Source organism: Sinocyclocheilus rhinocerous, unplaced genomic scaffold (genome assembly GCF_001515625.1).
Source record: "Sinocyclocheilus rhinocerous isolate Xijiao unplaced genomic scaffold, SAMN03320098_v1.1 scaffold1078, whole genome shotgun sequence".
Taxonomy (NCBI): domain Eukaryota; kingdom Metazoa; phylum Chordata; class Actinopteri; order Cypriniformes; family Cyprinidae; genus Sinocyclocheilus; species Sinocyclocheilus rhinocerous.
The window spans coordinates 143471-166493 of record NW_015649572.1 but is presented as its reverse complement, the minus strand read 5'-3'; the positions used below and the strand labels follow the sequence as shown (position 1 = coordinate 166493).

Below are 23023 nucleotides of genomic sequence, written 5' to 3'. Positions count from 1 at the left end.
GGATACGTACTGGATCCGGGTGACTGCAGTGACCATCTGATCTGGATACAGACTGGATCTGGTGGCTAAGGTGACCTCGGAATAAGAGAGAAAACAGACTAATATTAGCATAGATGCCATTCTTCTAGCGATGTAGCAAGTACATCGGCTGTTATGGAAAGTAAGCAGTAAGCATATCAATAAGCAGTTTCTTCCATGACAGTAAAGACAATTAAAACATGCGCGTGTGGGGGGATATGATCATTGTGTCCATCACAGCGACAGTAAACACTGGAATGACATATGAACAGCAACTGAAGGTCATTAGTGAACGACATAGTCACAATCAGCTGTTATATAACCCTAAGCGTGCCACTCTCAGCAGACTCACACACGCAGGATAACCCACACATGAGCTCTGCAGAGGGAGTGAGACAGCACACACAAGCTACAGGAAAATGAATGGGAGAGAGATATAAAATATGAAGCAGGAAAAGGATTACGGAGGAAAACTGCTAGAGCATCAGGAGAAGCAGAATTATAGTCATGTCTGTGAGCTCTGATGTGTTTCCTTTCAGAGATGTAGCACATATTTGTGAATGGGAGAATTTTGAATGCTAGAAATTACAGCGTGGTAGAACTTTGTAGTTGTTATGAATGGAAGTCTTGTCATACAATCTAGAGTTTGTTCACTCTTGAACATGCATGACATTAGCTGGACCAGATCACAGTTTTTATGTGATTTGTGCCAAAGATTTTTATAAAACCATTATTACTAGATGCCGATATTGTTATTGTTGTTGCCGATTAATCGGCATGATAATCGATTGCTTTTACGGGTTGCATCCAACCTAGTTATCATTATTGGTATAATCCACTATTGGTTGACCTCTAATTATTATGCAATTTTATTACAGATTTGATATATTTATTGAACTGTATCTTGTACTGAATCTTGAGCAAAATTTTGGGAGGTTTTGTTGATTCTCCATTTAACATAAGAGCTGTATCCGCTTGACTGGAACGTTTACAAACTGAAAAGAACATGTATCTTTTCAGTTCACGCATTCCCTGGGAATTGAACCCATGACTTTGGCATTGTCCTTCTCTACTGCTTGAGCTACAGGATGTAATAAGATACCTGATAACAACAATAGGTCTTCTGAAGTAAGACTTGGCATGACATGTCTAAAGCCAACTTTTAAAAAAAAATCGAACCCAAGTTTGAATTGAATTGAACATGATTGAGATTTAAGCGTTTCAGAGGACAAGCTTTTCTGTGCGTAATGACTTAAATATTGGACTGTTCATCACACAAAGCTATCGCCTCTTGAAATATAGAGTCCTATGGGCTGCATTTACAATGCTTTTCTGTCCTTTTTGGAGTTTCACATTGCAAATCACCACTATCCAAAATGACTTACATTTCTTGGAAGTTGAACCCATGATCTTGCTGTTACGAGCACCATTATCTATCAGTTAGGCTACAGATATTATTGATGGGAGTGTGTGTGGAACAGACGCTGAGTTTGACCCTCTGCTGACATCAATTCCCACGTATGACTGAGAGTCTATTTTAAGTGTGTGTGTGTTTATCCCGTGTGTCCCGGGAGTCTTATAGCTCTGACCCATTTAACACAGCATTACCAGTCATAGCCGAGTAGTTGTGCTGACATCACAGACATTTCCTGTGACACTTTTGTCTTCAGTATTGTTTCAGTATTTTTCTAGAACATAGATATATACATAACAAGTTTATATATGATATGATATAATAATATTATATTATATTTGATAATTGTGAATTTCCTTGTTTTTTTGAAGGAGGATTATGGCTTCATTTGTTGCATTATATTCTAACAGAATTAGTCCATAAAATGTCTACAAGTTCAATTTATTTGTAGATAAATTTTTTCTTATTTTATATGATAAATAATAAATGATGTCATTAATTTCTAAGTCCTATACTCAAAACATTACTATACATTATTCAAATGTATCTAACTTAATACTGTAACTGAAACTATTAACATATTGCAATTGTAGCTGCTAGCCTGCTACCATACATTCATGCCTTTCAAACACATAATAACATAAAGATAACCAGTGCTTGGTGAACTTTTCATGCCGGTGTAAGATATGTAAGATGGCATTCAAAATGCAAAATGTACACACTATCCAACAAATATATCATTAATAACTCATGTAGTTTTGTTGAATAATGTACTTTTCTCAGTATCAAGTAACACTTGCTTAATATTATACATATGTATGAGGAAAATAATTCTGTATTTTGAGTTTACAAGCTACAGTCTGTGTACTACAGTGAGGTTATAGAATAAGAGCCACAAGTCTGAGACCACTAATAAAGAAGGTTTCTATTTTTTTTCCTAATGTAATACATTTTATACATCTTATATTATCAACTGTATTCATGAATTTCAGAATGTCTTATTATTTATTATGTCTCACAAATTTGCTTATTTGATTAGTGACCTACAAAGAGGTTTACATTACGTTTTGGATCTTCGATTCAGTGTGGTGTCAGACTTTTAAACCTCACTTTATATATGATGGTTTTCTGATGTTATTTATAGACATTATTGAGTCATGGCAGCATGTGTGTGTGTCTGCTGTAATGTCATAGTTCTATGTCCATTAGGGTTAAGTAATGAGATTAAGAGATAAAAAAAGTTCATCGCCTTCTCTCTGGCAGCACATACCGAACACAAACAAAACCCACACATGAAAATGCTGACTCAACCATATAAATCAGACATATTTCAGTTTAAGCTATATTATGTGAAAATTGACTACATTTAAGCTGAATGCTAAGATTCAGAGTTGAAATATTTATCAGAACTGCACACTGTTTAGATTTATGTACTTGTTTTAAAGTGCATGGAAGCTCAAATGTCTGGGACACAAATAAAATCCAACCATGATTTATCTAAAGTTTCGGTTTTGAAAACCACCGTTCACAATATTCATAACACATGTGTGGGAATAAGTGTTACGTAACAGTTCCTAGTGAATGCACATCAGAGCTGAGGATTCCTTTTCCTGCATTATTTACTCTCAATCTCCCAGCTTAACACCAGACTCTAAATTAGCTATTCTCTTTACTGTTATTTTTATCCCATGTCTCGTATTTCCCTTTCCTCCCTCCCCAAAGTAGACATCATGTTTTGTTTGGTTTGGTTTGGTTTCCAGAAAGAAATTAGAAAAGGCTATAAACACAATTGATATTTTTTGCCAAAATTGTTTAAAGGGGTCATGAACTGCCTGTGTTTTTTTTTATTTTGTACTGTTCTATGAGGTCCACTTATAATGCTGTCAAGATTTGTCAACATCATAATTTAGAATAAGCTATTTTTTTGTCTTGTTTTTAACCCCCATCATCGGAACGCTCTGTTTGAATAGGCATGGCTGATTGTAGACTCGGAGGTAAACGCCCACTGCTGTGATTGGCTAATAGTTGTGTATGTTTGACAGCGTACATTCCTCATAGATGGACGAAGCAATAGTGACCACGCAATGAAAACACACTTGTGGTGCGACGTTACTGTCAGATCCAATATAGTCGGCACAGCATCTTCTTTTAGTCTCTTAAGAAAAAAGAAAATATTTTAAACAATGCTGGTAATCAAACAGTTGATGGTCCGCACTGACTTCCATAGTAAGTCATGGAATTCCCCCCCCCCCAAAAAAAGTGATGGTCTTTCGAAGTTTAGACCAAAACCCACAAGATTTGAGCTTTGCTTAGTAAAATAATGGAGCACAAACAAAGCAATATTCATCCTGTGCTATCTGATGATTATATATTTCGGTGATATCAAAGTAGAAAATGATGATTGGTTTGGTTATTGGTGTTTGGTTTCTTAGAAACCGGATGCTGGTCTGGAAAAGCAGAAAAAAACCCAGAAACTAACTGAACATGTTTGTGACAGCAACACTGTTATGACTAGGTGTCCAGTAGTGACTGGTTTTAATAAAGATATACCAAGCTATTTGAGCATGCAAATTATGAATGAAAAAAAATTCAAATGGATCAATTTTTAACAACAGCCTGGTCGACATTACTTAACTTGAGTTATGCAAATGTTTGGACCGCATTACGTGGCCATGTTGAGTTTAGAAACGTCACTGTATTGTCTTTGTATTAGTACATGGCTCTATTTCAAACAACTTGCTGCTCAGTGTTGTGAAAAAAAACTTACAGAATGTGAACAAAGTGCCAGAATGGGCCACTGGCTTTCTCGGGTGAATAGAGCTTTTGTTTCATCTCAATCACTAAGGAACAGTAGTTTTCCTCTAGGTGCTTAATCCACCCGCAGGGTTTTAGATGCAGTCCACTGAGCTGCATTTTATGATTGTTGTCAATGGTTGTAGTAGGCAGTCGTGGATACTAAACCTACATAATCTATTGGATGCCAGCTTCTGGATCCTGCATTTCCTGCCATTTGGACTAGTTCACAACAGGCAAACTGGCCACAAGTATTTGTTGCACCAAGTTGCAACAAGACAAACCTCAAGGAGACTTTTGTTTGTGAATTTAGAAAATCACTGGGTGCTTGATAACTAAAAGCTACTGTACTTTGATTGGACATGAGGACTTAATGCATGGAGGCCTTTTCTCTCAGATATGGAGTTCTTCTGCGATGGAATCACAGATGACCTTAAAGGTAACCTCAGCCTAAGTACGTGGCTAACACTATTTTAGCCAAGTTCTTGATCCCCTTATTCTTGCTCAAAGAAATCATTTCAAAAATGAAAATTCTGTCATAATTCACCCTCATGTCTAAGGAGAAATTCTTGAAGACTGTGCTGGCCGCTCTTTTCCATGCAATTACAATGAATGGAGACCGAGGCTTTCAAGCATAAACAATGAACACAAAAAAGCACCATATAAGCAGCATCACAAATACCTTGTAAAGTTATTTGTGAAAGATAGACTGAAATGTAAGTTTTCACTGATAATCTTCCTCTCCAGTGAGCATTTAACCACTATGACTGGATCCTTGAGTCAATGAGCCGATTTGTGGATAAAACATTTAGACCAGTTTGAATTACTTAAATTCCCATCTTTTTTCTCACATAAACCTATCAAATACAGCAGACATGGTATTTTGTGTACAAGTTATATGGGTTAATTTTAAGATATATTTATAATGCTTTGAAATGAATAATTAAAAATTCATTCTAATTAACTGAAAGACCTGCAATGCAATGCAAATTCTCTCTTTGAATTTCACAGAAGAAAGAAAGTCAAAGAAGGTTAGAACGATGAGTAACTAATGACCACATTTTTATTTTTGGATGTACTGTTTCTTTAAGTACACAAATCTGTATTACTAATTCTGTATCTGGAGTGGTATTTAGCTTCCGTTGCTTTTTAAAGGTGTAGTATTTAGGATAATTGATATACTTGTCCTGTGGCATCCACACATATTAACACACTTGCTGAGAGTTTGATGGTGTGTTGTGACAACACTAAAACAGGTCATGCCTACACAGCTATAGTCCCATGATGCAATGAAGTGTGACAGTATAACCAGAACAGCAAACCAGGCCACTGGTCAATGCTAATTACACAAGAAGAGACCGAATGACGGAGGAATTGATAGCGTTAGTAGAACATTCGTTCTGAGCTAACAGGGAGCTTGTTAGCTGTTAGCTTTGTTAGCTGTGTTGTTAGTATTTCTCCAGGCCAGGGTCATTCATCTCCACTGTGCTCGTAATAGGTTTACATGAATTGTTGCCATGCTTAGTAAGAGCACATGTAAGCTTCCTAAGACCAGCAACTTACAAGTGAGCGCTTGTGAACTTTGCTTTAGGTTGTGTTTGAGGTTGGTCAGCTCTTCTTCTTTGGGAAATTGATGGCATGCCCACAGTCTTTAAATTCAGCATCAAGTTGAGTAGCTGCTGTCTTTACATGCTGGCCGAACAGTGTTTTTCCTGTCTAAGTGGGCGTTTCTTGACAGGAATATGCTTTCAATCATACTTTATGCTGATGATCAGAGATGGGCTGGGACTCAAAAACAGGCCAGGACCTACTCAACGCAGCACAACCCAACTGCAGTTAATGCCCTGCTATAGTAGCCTTTACGTGCATAAACTTGCCAGCAGTATTATGTAGTTAATAATGATTTCACTGTTGTGACATGTTCTAAATTTTCATTTAAAGGGATAGTTCACCCAAAAATCTTCGTTCATCTTCGGAACACAAATTAAGATACTTTTGATAAAGTCCGAGAGCTCTCTGACCCTCCCATAGACAGCAAGGTTATTACCAAGATCAAGGTCCAGAAACGTAGCAAGGACATCAGTAAAATAGTCCATGTGACATCAGGGGTTCAACCGTAATTTTACAAAGCTACGAGAATACTTTTTGTCCACAAAGAAAACAAAAATAACGACTTTATACAACAATTCTTCTCTTCCTCATCCCTTATGCTGTGGTGCGGCGCCATAGTGCAGAGAGTATCACGACCCATGTGCTTACTTTCCCTTCATGTAAACAACGCATGCGCGTGCTGACGTGTTGACGTAAGCAGCAGTGCCATGCGCATGCATTATTTTTGTTATTTATTGTTATTTTTGTATTTCGTAAAATTACAGTTGACCCCCTGATGTCACATGGACTATTTTACTGATGTCCTTGTTACGTTTCTGGACCTTGATCATGGTAGTAAGTTACGTTGCTGTCTATGTAGGGTCTGAGAGCGCTCGGATTTCATCAAAAATATCTTAATTTGTGTTCCGAAGATGAACAGACGTCTTACGGGTTTGGAACGACATGAAGGTGAGTAATTAATGACAGAATTTTCATTTTTGGGTGAATTAACCCTTTAAGCTGCAAAGACTGCAGTTTTATTTATTTATTTATTTACTTTTTATTTAATTATGCAACCTATCCTTTGCACTGCAAATGTGAAAAGTGCTTGCAGAGAGAGCCCACCCAAAGGCTCTTTTGATTGCCTGTGATTTGTCATTATAGCCGTGTTGCATTGCGTCACACACAAAATCACAAATAGTGAAAAAGATTCATCATACAAAGAGTTCTGTTGTCAAGAAATAATAGGCTTGGACTGAAATCAAAAAGCGATATGTTTGAATCCCAGAAAAAAAGAATGTTTATCAAAAATATAAGTAACTGGATGCCTTTTATTTGCATTTGTTTCATAATTGTACTGATTTTATTTACTCAACATGTGCAGTACATGGATATTAATATAACATCCATTGCCCACTATGTTTGGTTTGCACAGACAGCAGCAGAAACTAGATGGGCCGGTCGGCTGCAGGGAGAGATAAATAGCTCATGGAGCTGCTTAGAAAGTTATTCGTAAGGAAACAATTTCAATTAAAGTGCCAAGCAGAACTGAGAGTGGTCACAATCCTGTATCGCCTATGTCAGGATCCTCCACTGGGATATAAATGGGTTGGCCTGAGAATGTCACTTCCCCCCCCCACAGTTTAGTCTTTGTGTAATTGCTTTTATATTTAAATGTTTGAGAATAATATAGACACTGTCAGTGAGCTCTCAAAGTAATTTGCAGTGTGTCTTTGTGTTGTTCTGCCAACACTCATAATGTTCCAGTCTGAAACCATTAGCAGAGGAAGTCAATGAGGTTTTATTCAGGGACAGATGGATGGGGATAGATACATAAAATGACCTCACAGCCTCACATGGCTAGTCCGGTTTGAGTGTGTGTAACAGCTCTGAGAGCTCCTGAATCTTTTATAAGGTCTGAACGTGTGGAGATGAAATTAGCTTGCGTGTATGTGTGCTATTAATTTATCACAGTGCTTCTGACTCAGAAATTGAGGTACACATACACAGTTTGTCATTCCCTTTATTATAGGTAAATATTGTTTGTTTACTGCATATAAATATATCTAATATATTGGTTAGTGGAATTATGACATTTTCCTGAATTTTTGTTCTAAAGTAGTCTTAGAAGATACTGAAAATACTGCAAACATGTATAGTACTTCTTAGCTATGTTTTTATTAAATGCTATTTAAGTGCACTGCTTCCAGATTGCTAAGAGATAATAACAGACATTATGATATTATAGAGACGCTACTGTATGCACATTAATGTATGCGCACTTGACACTGTGTACTAAATAAACACAATGCTATTAGATTCCAGTGACAACATAATCAGTACCTCAGATTATCATCTTGGACACACAGTTTGTCTTGTCCAGATGCAAAGCTGTAGACATAGAAGCCATTTCTAATATATAATTTCCTGTCACTTGTCACATATTGTTATCATGGCTGGCTAGGACAAAAACTCTGATTAACCTTGACAGATACCTTTTATGGTGTGTTGCACCATTTGCATCTGGTTAGGACATGGTATTATGATGTGTTTACATTACATTAATGCATATCATTCATATTGAATGACTAAACAACTGCATTTACTAATGCAATATGTTTTGTGATTGTTAACTTCCATTAAAATAATAATTAAAAGATGTGCCAGTTATCATGAAGTTCAGTTTTCCTTGGCCTATAGTTTTATAAAGTCATGTCACATTTTATATGAGTGCACAGACAGTGTAGTATTTATCTTACAGTACATTACATCAAAGTTATGAAAAAAAAGTTATGCACTTGAAGTTCAGAGAACAGTGCATGCTATGGGAATCATATGTTTTTAAACATGTACCAGTATAATACAAGGCTATTTTATGAAGTATACTCATTCAGTATCATGGTATATATTTATATAGTGGTATATAGTTATCTCAAAAATGAAAATGTTAGGACTAAACCTTCATGTTGTTCTAAACCAATAAGTCTTTTGTTATTCTTTGCAGTGATTTCTGTCCATCCATTAAGGCCATAAAGGCTCCAAAAATGTCATCAAATCACTGTAAAATAAACATGTGACTCCAATGTTTTAATACAAATTGTGGGTGTTGTTATAAACTCACTATTTATATCGGATCAAACCACACAGACGCCTGATTGAACTTGCCATCCACCTTTTTACTACTCCCTCTTACGTGATGACGTCACACCAATACACAACATCCCCCCTCTACTTGAATATGAACTTACCCTATCTAACACATTCTCATTCACATCTTCTTACAACTCACAGATTTCAGAAGTCAAGTCAAGTCAAGTCACCTTTATTTATATAGCGCTTTTAACAATACAGATTGTGTCAAAGCAACTGAGCAGCATTAATTAGGAAAATAGTGTGTCAATAATGCAAAATGACAATAGTAAACACTAATTTTTCAGTTAAAGGCAGTTCATCATTGAATTCAGTGATGTCATCATCCAGCTCAGTTCAGTTTAAATAGTATCTGTGCAATCATTTTCAATCAAGTCAATGATATCGCTGGAAATGAAGTGTCCCCAACTAAGCAAGCCAGAGGCGACAGCGGCAAGGAACCAAAACTCCATCAGTGACAGAATGGAGAAAAAACCTTGGAAGAAACCAGGCTCAGTCGGGGGGCCAGTAATGTAAAATGGTACCATTTGTTAACATTAAAAAGTAAATGCATTAGCTAACATGAACTAATAATCAGCCATATATTTTCTAAAGTATTTATTAAACTTTCGTTAGTAAAAATATAATTATAATAGAATTGTTCATTGTTTGTTAATGTTTGTTCGCAGTGCATTATTTTAATGTTAACAAATAAAACTTAATTGCAAAAAATTTGTAAGTGCTGAGATTGATATGACTAATCTTAAAATATTGTTACTATTCATTATTAGTTTAACTAATGTAATATACACTGCTGTTCAAAAGTTTGGGATCAGTAAGATTTTTCATGTTTTTAAATAAGTTTCTTATGTTCATAAAGGCTGCATTTATTTATTCAAAAATTATATTTTTATTTCTGAAGGATCATGTGACACTGAAGACTGGAGTAATGCTGCTGTTGGTGTTTGTCAGGACGGTCCATCAGGTAAAGGACCAAGCAAGTCTGTGGCCAAGTTTTGCCAGGGCCCTTCAGGCATCACTGTGGGTGACAGAGGTTCTGGAACATCTGGTCTCGCTACCAGCTGACAATCATGACACGCCCTCACAAAGCTTTCTGCGGCCCTGTCCATTCCGGGCCACCAAACCTTTGTTCTCAGGTGTTGTTTTGTTCCTATTACACCAAGATGGCCCTCATGAGCCAACTGTAACGCTCTTCCCCGCAGCGATTGTGGCAAAACAATTCTTGTCCCTCTGAGTATTATTTGGCCAACGACACATAGCTCACCTGCAATATGTCTGTATGCAGGGCAGTCGTCAAAACAACCTGTTTGAATGGCAGTTTTCAGTCTCTGTAATTCCACATCATTTGCTGAGATCTGCTCAACTTCCTTGGTGGTCAGGGCGCTTGGTGTCGCACAAACAGCTATGAATCTCACATATTCCTCTGCTTTATGTACATGGGTCGCACCTTTGGGCGATGGCCCCAGCAGGCGTGACAAAGGATCTGCAATGTTGTGAGTTCCGGGTATATGAATCACCCGAAAATCATAGGGCTGTAATCTCAAGATCCACCTTTCGATTCGTGCACATGGTTTTGAACGAGGGCTGTAAATTGCCTCCAATGCCTTGTGGTCTGTGACCAGATCAAACTTCCGACCATACACGTATGGGTGCAGTCGTTCACATGCCCACACCAGTGCAAGTGCTTCACGCTCTGTTTGCGAATATCTTTGTTCACATTCTGTCAAGCTCCTACTCACATAGCAGACAGGAACCATTCCTCCTCTTTGGTCCTGCACTAGTACTGCTCCGATGCCTTTCAGTCCAGCATCAGCAATGACTTTCGTTGCAGCGTCCTTGTTGAAATAGACCAGTGTTGTGGCTTCAGCCAACTTATCTTTGAGAATTTTGAACGGTTTCTTTTGCTCAGTCCCAAAATGAAATTTGGCGTCCTTCCTTGTCAGTCTGCGCAGAGGTTCTGAGATACTTGCAAATTGAGGTATGAAACGGCTGCTATAGCCAGCTAAACCAAGAAAACTTCTCACCTCTGAAGCATTTTCAGGTTCCCTTGCCTCCACGACTGCTCTCACTCTTTCTGCTGTAGGGCCAATGCCTTTCTCTGACAACAGCATGCCCATAAACACTAACTTGTCCATGTTAAACTGGCACTTCTCCGCATTCAGAGTCAAGTCGCAGCTTTCTAATCTCCTTAGTACTGCATGCAATATTTCATCATGAGACTCTTTGTCAGGTGCATGGATGATTATGTCATCGGATATGTTCTCTACTTCAATGCCAGCTAGAACCTTTGCTATTTCGTGTTTGATACTGCTCACTTGCAGAGGAAACTCCAAATATCAGTCTTTTGAATCTATATATGCCATTGTGAACGGCAAAGGTTGTGATGTCTCTCGACTCAGGGGTCAACTCTAACTGATGGTACCCCCACTTCAGGTCTAGTTTGCTAAATATGGCTGATCCATTCATTCCCTGCAACAGTTCATCCACTGTGGGAATTGGAAACCTCCCACGAATGATTGCAGCGTTCACCTGCCTCATGTCTAAGCACATCCTTTTTTCTGCATTTGCTTTGGGCACAATGACAACTGGGTTTACCCAAGGAGTTGCTCCATCAACTTTCTCAATAATGTCCATGTTAAGCCGTGCATTTATTTTTTCCTCAACAGCCTCTCTGAGGTGGAATGGAACGCGCCTCAGGGGCTGTGCAACAGGTGTCACTGTGCTGTCTATATGCAGGCTGATTTGTTTTGTGTTCAATTTGCCTACTCTGCTGAACAATTTGGGGTATTGCTGTCGTATCATGGATTTCAAATCACTTTCTTGTCTGACCTGGCTGATCTGCATTTGATCTTTTTTATTTTAGCATTTCCCATGTTCTTTCATCTACTATGTTGCGTGTTGCTCCAGAGTCAACCAACATTGGTAGTTTGATGCCCCCTACTGAGAAAGTTATTCTGTCCATATTGCTCTCTTCTTTTACAACAAATTAATCGCGATTAATCGCATACAAAATAAACGTTTTTGCTTGCATAATGTGTGTCACAGTTGCCTACTGTGAGGAGCGAGGAACAAGGAGATGTAGGGGAATTCACAAATACAGTTTTAATAATCAACAGGAACAAGGAACACACACGTAGCAACGGGGATTGACGCTTAAGACAGGATGAATGACTACACAGGGCTTAAATAACAAGGAACTAATTGGGTCACACCTGAAATCAATGAACAATCAAAACACGGGAGAAACTGGGTCCTGTGGAGCACATGGGGAGAAAAACACAAGACACAGGACTGACAATGTGTGTGTTCTGTGTATATTTATTATGGATATATAAATACACATACATACAGTATATATTTTGAAAATATTTACGTCTATATTTATATTCATATAATTTATATTATAAATATATTTAATATATAAACATAACATATGTTTCTGAAATATATACATGCATGTGTGTGTGTGTGTGTGTGTGTGTATTTACTGTATATATACATAATAAATATACACAGTACACACACATATATTATGCAAACAAAAACTTTTATTTTGGATGTGATTAATCGTTTGACAGCACTAGTACAGTCACATCCATTTTGTTAGGGATGAAACATTTATTTATTCTATCAAATTTCAGCCAATTCATAATGTATAAAAACATACTAAATGTTTAGTTTAATCTCCAGAGTCTGTGACTAAAATGCAGTGTGTAGTCATAAAATACATCAGACAGAATGACTCATATCTCTGTTTATCTGTCTAGTGTTTGTGTGGTCATTCTGAAATGGCTCTGTTGTGCAGGATTGAGAACTATCAGCACTTCAGTAGATCGCTCCACTTCTGTTATTGGTGCTTGAAGCCGACTCCTGTCTGTCTGCGGAGGTGATGTGAATCTACTGACATGGAGAGAGATCGTGAGGCACATTGCAAAGGGCTATTATTACGAATAGAGAAAAGGAGTGATGGGAGAGGGAGAGCAAAAAAGAGACAGAGACAGAGTGGCTTATATATTTCATTACCTTCCCAGAATTCTTACCATGACTGGATTCATATTGCTTATCATTTCCATTACAAGAAACTGTTGCTTATTTATACTCGGTGCTGTAATTAAACAATAAGTAACTAGAGGCATTTCTATATTGTTAATACAGTCAAAGTTCAAGGCTGTTGAAGAGCATTTCAATTGTTAATTTTGATTTTAAACACATCTTCCAGTTGTTTTAGGATGCTGGCTAAAGTAGCTGGTGAGTGCTTATGTAAACTGTATACAGCGTGGCAACTCACTAGTTTTTTTTTTAAACACTGGGTGGTGACTATGTGCCAACATTTTGGTCCATGTTAGACAAGGATATTCTGTGACCCAGCTATTATCCCTGTTATATGTTGCACTAAACATCCTGTTACGCACAATAGGCTGGTACATTTGACAAGTTCATTGTTTATAAGCAGGTTCATTGATGGACTGTTTTTCTTAAAATCTATGTTGGCTATCCATGTTCATGAGGGTGAGAAAACGATGAGGGATTTTTAAAAAATGATCTCATTAAATAACCAACATTGGGGTAAATATTTGAGAGCTAAATAATTAAATTTTGTGTGTCATTATAAAACGTAATTACAATGCCTAGTAAATTGTCAAGTTACAGATATCAGCCAAAAAGCCAAGCAAGAGACAGAAGATTTTTTGGAAAATTATGCATAGTGCACCTTTAAATAAATTACTACAGCAATAAAAAATGACAGCTATTGACCATAGTCTGGCTATAGCTATAGTACTAGTCATACACTTGCACTTCAGTTGAAGCTACTGGGTGTAAATTTCTATATTGTACAGATTGTTTTCCCAATGTTCAGTTACCAAGGACATTTCCGGTGATGTTGTGATATGACTAACATGTCTTTCCAACACATAATTTCAGCACCCCAGTCATATAGCCTACTGGAGTTCATAACAGACTGATGACAGACAAACGAATGATTCAGCCTTCGAGTAAGAAAACAAAGGGCCGAAATATATGATCTTTCTGTCTGAACAGACTGATTCTTTTTGTGGTGTGAAGATCAATGAGAATTGCTGACAGAATGTTGATTCTGGAGCAGATTTACTGAACGCTGTTGTATCATAATCAGTCTGTTCTCAGTGTGGCCATGGAGACAGATCCAAATATGTTGGTTGCAGATGATTAGACACATTGTGTAATTTGGCCATCAGCAATATTAAAATTGCTCTGAATAATCCTCTGGCAAGAGAACTCGGCAAGATTTTAATTCTTATGACTGAATTTTCTGACTGCAACAATGCTATGGTGTTGTGGGAGGTTTTCAGAGTGTTGTGATGCTAACGTTGCTAAGATTTTGTCAGTGGTTTTTGGCACATTCTATGCAGTTTCTAAGATGTTCTAAGTGGTTAGCATGTTGCAAAGCAGCTGCATAGGGATTCTGAGTAGCTGTTAGTATCTTGCTATGCAGTTGCTAAGGTGTTCTGAGTAGTTATTATCATCTTGCTATGCAGTTAGTTGTTCTGGGCAGTGGTTAGCATCTTGCTATGCAGTTTCTAAGGTGTTCTTGGCAGTTGTTAGCACCTTGCAAAGCAGGTGCTAAGGTTAGTTGTTAACATCTTGCTAAGCTGATCTGAGTAGTTGTTAGCATCTTGCTATTTAGTTGAGAATGTGTTACGGGCAGTTGTTAGCATCTTGCCGTGTGATAGGTGATCTAAGTGGTTGTTAGAATCTTGCTTTGCAGTTGCTAATGTGTTCTTGGCAGTTGTTAGCATCTTGCAATGCAGTAAGGTGCTCTGAGTATTTGTTAGCAACTTCCTTTGCAGTTGCTAAGGTGTTCTGGGCAATTGAAAGCTTCTTGCCATGCTGTAAGGTGTTCAGAGTAGTTGTTAGCATGTTGCTATGCAGTTGCTAAGGTGTTCTGAGTGGTTACTATCATCTTGCTATGTAGTAAGATGTTCTGAGCATAGATATGTATAGATGCCCCATTTGACGGCTCCAGGCATGTAGATGCGGCCGCCATCTTGGAACAGTCAACTTGACGTCATTCATCATACTGCAGGTTCTCACAGAGCCGTTGAGCCGTTCTGTGCAGGATTGTGGCATCTTTCAAATATTCAGTGATTACTATGGTGAATGACATCAAGTTGACCGTTACAATATGGCGGACGGCTTACGTATAGCTGCCCATAGAAACAGTTGCTAATGAGGCATCTACGTATATATATCTATGGTTCTGAGTAGTTGTTAGCATCTTGATATGCAGTTGCTAAGGTGTTATGGTCCGTTTCTTGCCATGCAGTAAGGTGATTGAATAATTGTTAGCATCTTGTTATGCAGTTGCTGCTTTGTTCTGAGTAGTTCCATGTGTCAAATTTAATGTGTACGCTAGGGTGCAACATAAATTTGTATGCGCTTAATTTGTACACACCCAGACAGATTTTTCTAACCGTGCGTACTATGTTTGCTCATCTCGTACATGTGTCTTAATTTTTTGCGCTAATTAGTTTGTCCACAAGGTGGCAACACTTGCAGGCCATTGTTTCACAGCCAACAAGGAAACAAAGGAAATGGAACAACAACAAACTACTTTTGATCACAAGAACTCTATATTAATTGAGTATAATGACTAGAAAGAAAGAAAGAAAGAAAGAAAGAAAGAAAGAAATAGCGCAGACACACTTTCTAGTGTGCATAGTCGCCTGTGTTGGTTCTTGCTATTAAATGGAGTATATTTTGAAAGTCTACGCATTTCAATGTATGCATACACTAAGCGTTCACATCAAAACTAAACTATTTAGTGATTTTTAACCATTTTATCATCAACAAGATGAAAACTACTGGTCAGATTGTTTAGAAAAGTAATAGTACACATCTCCTTAATAAGTTCCATGATTTAAGATATCATTTACATATGCAGAACAAACATTACTTTGCAAAGTTCAACACTAAGTTTGCTGTAACTCAGTAGTAATAGTGATGCTTACCTTATCTAACACCACTAACAAGGGCTGGGTGAAGTCAGGATCCCAGGCCTTTTTACTTTAGTTAGAATCTATATTTAGGCGGCTCAGGCTTGTGCAAATCTAAAAGCTGTTAATAGAAACATTGCTATAGATTAATTGACTGACTGCTTAATGATGTACTTCTGTACAATTGACAGCAGTCATCTCATCTGAAACCATCTGTCAGACAGAAGCACTTCCACTAATGGCCATCACTCTGAACTCAGGGTTCAGGTACTAGAGTTTTACAGAGTGCTGATAGTCATTCAGACCTTATTCTCTCCTTTATGGCGCTCTGTATGAGAGAAGCTCATATTAGCACTCAAATATTTATAACGCTCAGCTGGGAACAAAGACCATGTAGAGTACATAGCTGCAGGCTCACAGCGGTGCATTAGACTACTGAAATTTTGCAAATAGATGAGTGGAAAGATATTGAGAAATGCAATGTCAAATTGAATTGAAGTGAAGCATCTTGTATCACCCAGAAGGGTTTATTTTGTGATAATAGCTGAATGAGTTCAAATAATCCTGTTTATAACAAAGCTACTTACTTAATATCAAAAGTAAATGAATGGACATTAAATATTAATTTAAGCCGTTTCATCACATGAACAAAAGAGAGTGTGAAGTGATACAAGAGACAGTAAAGTAGCACATTGTAGGCAATTGGACATTGGTTAATATGTTTTATATGCGCTGGCTTGCTGTCAGGATTATGGACTATCCTGTGTGTGTTTTTGCCCCTGTGACCCAGTTTCTTCCTCATGTTGATTGTGTTAATTTGATTCCAGGTGTGTCTCGTTCCTCCCCAATTATCCTGCCTTTAAAAGCCCTAGTCCTTTCAGTTCTTGTTTGTTGGGTCTACTTGTTGAATGTCCTCCTTGTTTTCGGTTTTCCTGTGGATTATTAAAGACTGTTATTCAAGTACTCCTCGTTTCCTCGTTCCTTGCTCCCCGAGTGAATTGTGGCACTTGCTAGTTACACATAAATATAAATTGTCTATGTAAATAGTAAGGTTATTATTATTATTTTTACTTATGAAACAATTTTATAATAATATAAAATTACTTTTATTTTCAGATTTAATTTTAGCCATATATTGTAAGGGATCGTACAGTTAACCAGTGAATTGGTTTTTACTGTTGCATTTTTCTATAAAAATTATTATTTTAACTTTACTATACCATTATGACTCATTAGGTATTAGGTGGTGATATATAATGTGATATTAAGTGATTACCATATTCATGTGCCAAATAAATAAAAATCGCTAAGAATAAAATTGAATTAAATTAAATGCAAATCACTAAATTATTTACATGGTACATCTAGATACATAAAAGTATACCATGGTATTATGTTTTTTTTTCTTCCTTTATTTATATCGCACTTTACACAATACAGATTGTGTCAAAGCAGCTTTACAGTGTTTAAAAAACACTGCTTTACAGGAAAAAAGTTTCAATGACGCAAACAAAATTAAATACAAAAAAAAAAAAACTAAGTTAATAAATGTTTATGAAACTTCTTGTTAACACTTATACATCCTGGACAAGATTATAATATGTTTTAATGTCTTCATTATAGAAGGTTCCTTAAAGTGTGTGGCCATTTGTGACATTTTTTTCTTTCAGAGGAGGAACTACGGAAGCTACGAGAAGAAACCAATGTGGAGACCCTAAAGCAGGAGCTGGAGAGAGAACGCAGCAGAAGACTTGACCTGGAACAGAAGATGAGTGATGTGCTGAAGACCAGGTGAAAAACCAACTCAAATATAGACACCAACACACATAAGCTTTACAGAGTTTACATAAAGTGTCAAACAATGAATGAGGAGCACAGGAGCTTTAGGTCACAAACATTCAACACTCTATACACACACTAAGTACTGGGGATTAGGAATAGAGAACTGCTTCTTATTTGGAATTAGTTCTTTTGAGCTCAGTTTTGTTAATGGTTCTTAAATGTCCACATTTTAAAATTTTATTGTACACACATTTATTGTAGCCTGATTTATTAACAAATTATTATTTTATTTTTTGTATTAACGCTGCAGTCCGTAACTTTTTTTGCTTAAAAATGATACAAAATCAATTTTTGATTAAGTACATAACCAGCCAGTGTTTAAAAGTATCGCCTTACTTTAGCCCGACTCACAACGGTAAGCTTATAATAATGTTTTCTAATTTGAGTGGTACTGGTAGGAATTTGCGGGAAATTCAAGCATGCCGCCGCGTCATTACGTCACGTCTGTAAACATAAAGAAGTTGTCCCGGCTAGTAGACTATATCACATGGGAGGGATCCTGCAGGTGGCGGATCGTTTATAGCCTTTTCAGCAGCTGGAATAATTAAATATTGTAATCCAAAATACAATTTGAGAACAAAGAATAATAGTAATAATAATTTGCACGGTTTGATGTGATATGAGCTAACCAATCGTTAGATTTAATCAACATTGTAGCACGATTTATTGTACTGCTTTTTTCCTCAGTTGGTCAGAACAAAAGTGTCAGACTTGCTACTAGTGGTTCAACGGATCACAAATCTCACGGTTCGGATCACATTACGGTTTTTGAATTATAAACTTATACTCTATTATGGTTACATTTTGCAATTAATCCAGAACTAGCATTATGCTAAACTATGCGATTGTTTTAATTTAGTAACGATGTTAGCTAGCTAGCAGTTACAACGTTAAATCATTTCCAGTCATTTCCAATTGTGCTCAAGTTTTTACGTGAAAAACAGCTTTGTGAATCTCTGAACTATTGAAAACATTTTCGCTGAAATATCACTCACTGTGAACGCACGCAAGTTAACTTTAATGAGGTTATGTGATTAATATGAACGTCAATGTACAGTATGAGTCAAGCAAACAAGAATCAAACTATCGAAATCCACATCGACCAAAGTATTACAAATCAGAAATCTAAAACAGAAAGGCAAACTTACCTTAAACACGAGAAGATCCAGCCATGCATCTCCTCCGTGACAAGCCCAGCCGTCAAAGCGATTCAAAGCGTGGGTCCAAACACGCATGCACGGATTCAAGCGCGCCGAACTTTTAGATTAAAATGTACTCAATATTTCTAGATTTATGTGCAATGACTATAAAACATGTAAATATTACAAGTAAATATTAATAAGAGTTACTCTTCTCATGCAGTTCATTAATTACATGAATTAAATGTGTACATTTTACTTAAAATTGTTGTTCTCCTTGATTTTTAATATTACAAGTAGAATTTATGATGATTAATTTAATATATTTTACAACACCACAATTTATTTTTTTTCAGTGATGTGATTCCGAAGTACAGTGAATATCCACACCGGTGCGGTGACTGACAGCCACACATTCACCTCAAAACATTAGATTCATCCGCGCTGGAGTCGTGCCGGTGCACAACCCACGCAAAGAATATAATTCCACAAATAACTGCCATTGCAGGTTTCAAACAGAGATGGCGACAAAGAGACAAAACTTATGGACTGCAGCTTTAAATTGAAAAGACTAACAATTTGTATCAAACTCATTATTATTGAAGTATCAGCTTATTTGTATTAGAGAAGCACAATACATTGATACCATATCAGTTATCATTTGACATTAGAATTGTTTTGTAATTTATCGTTACCGATAAATTAATTTACAGTATATAGATAAAATAATATATATTTTAATAGTGATTATTTATATAATTATTGGCTCATCGCTATTGGCCAGAATTTTAATATCGGTGCATTCATTTGTTCTTAAGGCTTGTGAGACCACACATTACTGTAATTATCAACTGCACTGCCAAAAAAAAAAAAAATGCGAAAGAGTGTAATGTTTAAAAAGACTAACTTTGTGAAATTTACTAGCAATTTCTGAGTGAAAATTGTTTCAAAGTAACACATTGAATTAAACATGAAATTTTGAATTAGAAAGACTTGAAATAGTATTTTCAAGTAAAACTCCAATAATTGTTGTTTTATTTACAACCTCAAATTTTTTTGTGTGTGGTTGTTCGCATGACCTGTAATTAAAAATGCACAAAATCAAGTCTACAGCTAAGCATTAAATAGACCTGAAATGCATAAAGCTTTTTGAGTAAAAACCAGTTGAATTAAGTTTGTAATGTAACTTTTACTTTAGTATTATGTTGTTTAAAACACAGTTTTATACTTTCTTTCTATAGTCTGTGATAAATTGATGAGTGTTGGCATTGTTCAGTGACCCGGTGCTGTACTCGGTCTGGCTGTCACAGTCGGACTGACCGCAGAGGGCTGCCCACGCCACACGCTGAGCTATAAAAATAGCCACTACATCCCACCCCCCATGACCCTTCAGCAGCAAGTCGATGTCTATACGTAGAGAGTCGTGCACAGCAATATGTCTGTACAGAGTGTTCTTTCCACTGATGTCATTTCAGCATCTAATTGATTCGGATTTGATTGGCAGCACATTTTGGGCTTGCACAGGAGTATGCTGTGCTCCGTTGAGAAGTTTCTGATAATTAACCTGCAAATATGTGTAGAACATCAATGTGATGATTTTACCTTTTATATTGTTTTAGCTTAAACTAAAGTTCTCAGATTTTTTGGGAAAAATGCCTGAACACACAACATTTTTAAGTTTTTTTTTAATAGTTTTAGCTTTGCTAATAACACTGGCCACTGAATGACAGACATATTGCAGACGAAAATATTGAATGTCCATAGTTGAACTACACCCGTAGTTAGTTCAAGGACACCTAGGTGAACATGAGTGGAACTGACATCATACATCCACTAAGTTGTTTGACACCTGTTGGTTAAAAAATTGCAAAAATGGCTCAGAAAAGTTCTGAGTTCTGAGAAAAAAGTTTGAATTGAATTGAAAGTTAATGTAGTTTGTGTTTCCTGGTGAAGGTGTGAAGATTCTCCACCTCAGCCTCCACGGAAACAGCAGCCACCTGCAGCTAACGGCACAGGTAATGCAACCCTCAAAGTTTTGACATTAGAAGTAACAAAATGATTCATTTTTACATGACTATATTTCTACACCTTACAATTGTTTGATCAGTTCTCAAGAGTAAAATTTAAGGCAGAATTGTATGTATTTAAACTACTATGGACTTATTATTATTACTTTATTCTGAAAAGTATCAGCAAAAATTGTTTTTCCCAATGTGTGTGTGCTGTCAATTTTTATGTTCATTACAAAAAAGACATTGTTAGCTTTTTATTTAAATCATTTCACATATATTTATAGAACCGTGAAAAGCTGGAGAGACTGATTTAAATAATTTCAGTCCAAATACAGTTTGAGAATAGCATTCTCGCCAGTTCTTATTTTATTCTTATTTTAATACCAAAAATCTTGTGTCAGAATTTGATAAGACACAGAAATATGTCATACATAATTTGGTAAATATTGCATCCCAATTACCTTAAAAAACAATCCTAGTGAGACTGTTAAATATCAGGGTGACATAAATTCGGTAACACTTTAGTATAGGGATCTCTATTAACAAGTTGCTTATTAGCATGCTTATTATTAACATATTCTGCGTCCTTAATCCTACCCAATACTTAAACTTAACAACTACCTTACTAACTATTAATAAGCAGCAAATTAGGAGTTTGAGGTAAACGTCGTAGTCTGTTAAAAGCGAGAATTGGACCTTAAAATAAAGTGTGACCGTAAATTCATATGGACTCAACCAAATCTTTCTATTTGTCTGTCAGTCATTTGGATTCAAGTTTTAATTGTGGCTCTAATCCTGTATTGGGGTTTTGGATTTTCCAGCTGGTTTGTGGTTTAGGTTAGTGACGGTTCAGGAAGCTTTCCGCTGTTATTTTAGGCACTTGTCTAAATTTGTAGACCATCTAGGCCAGACCAACCCCTTTTGTTTAAGGCAGGAAATGAGAATGTAGAGCACAAACCTCTCTCTCTCTCTCTCTCTCTCTCTCTCTCTCTCAGTAGTACGCCCACTGTAGGATTTAGAGATGAATAGAGATTTGGTTTTGGCCTCTGAATGAAATACATATCTAACCTCTCTTTGTAGACAAACAGCAGAAGGAGACAGTGTGTTCGCGGCTGCAGAGCTGGCTCTATGATCGGTTTGGGGTTTATATAGAGGATTTTCGCTTCCAGCCCGAGGAGAACACGGTTGAGGCTGAGGAGCCACTAAGTGCTAAAAGGTTAGTGAAGAAAGATCACCTGTGGAGGTCATTCTTGTGAAACTGAAATACTCTGCTCCATTATCATGTCTCAGAGATCCTTTTCTGTCTAGTAAACATCTGCCCCCCTGTGGCCAGGATGCTTTTAGTCCGAATAAGCCAAGCATAGTGGCAGAGAAGAGATCTTCAAAAGGGGCAGGACTTAAATCAACTGGCATACCATGGAGCTTTTATTTTCATCAGAAAATGAATTTGCCTTTCAAAATAAAAGCATATGTCCTAACATATATTCCCTTCTGGTTCTGTCAAAATTATGTATGTTTTAGAGAGGTAAGACTTTAACTTGCCATATTTAGATACGACACAAATACGTTTACATTTCTCAACACGTCTAAGGTCAGTTATGTATGCAAAGTGCAGTTGTTATAAGTCCATCCCTCTTTTTAAGATCTGGGACAATTTTAAAGAGCTGGCCTCCTTCTTTTGGGCTAAAGCTAAATGTATGTCTCTCTCAGATGGCTTATGTAGGAGGAATATTCTGGGTTTAATGCAACTTAAAAAAAAGTCCTATGTATTATATTGAACATACTATTATCACCTAATCAGACTGTAATTATTATTAGAGCTTAACTTGTTTTGAACCTGTTTTGTTTTATTCGTTTGATGCAGTTGAAAATAAGACTGTCCAGTGACTGCTTGTACAAGTTTTTGAGGCTTTTTATGTTTGGGGGTTGTGGTTTATAGACTTTTGTTTTCAACTTTCAAAATAAAAGATACACATGAAAAAAAAATAAATCTCAAAACCCTAAATCTTCAATCAAAACGGTGTACAGCAATAATCACACTTAAACACACACACACACACACACACACACATATATATATATATATATATA

General features: G+C 36.7%; 1 protein-coding gene across 1 annotated transcript in view; it reads left to right on the top strand.

The window, feature by feature from the left end:
* LOC107710742 (GRAM domain-containing protein 4-like) overlaps positions 1–23023 on the top strand; it is a 57952-nt gene that overhangs the window by 23128 nt on the left and 11801 nt on the right. The window contains 3 exon segments of the mRNA XM_016515581.1: positions 17610–17730; positions 20874–20935; positions 22013–22239. Of these exon segments, the coding sequence (XP_016371067.1) occupies positions 17610–17730; positions 20874–20935; positions 22013–22239 (410 nt within the window).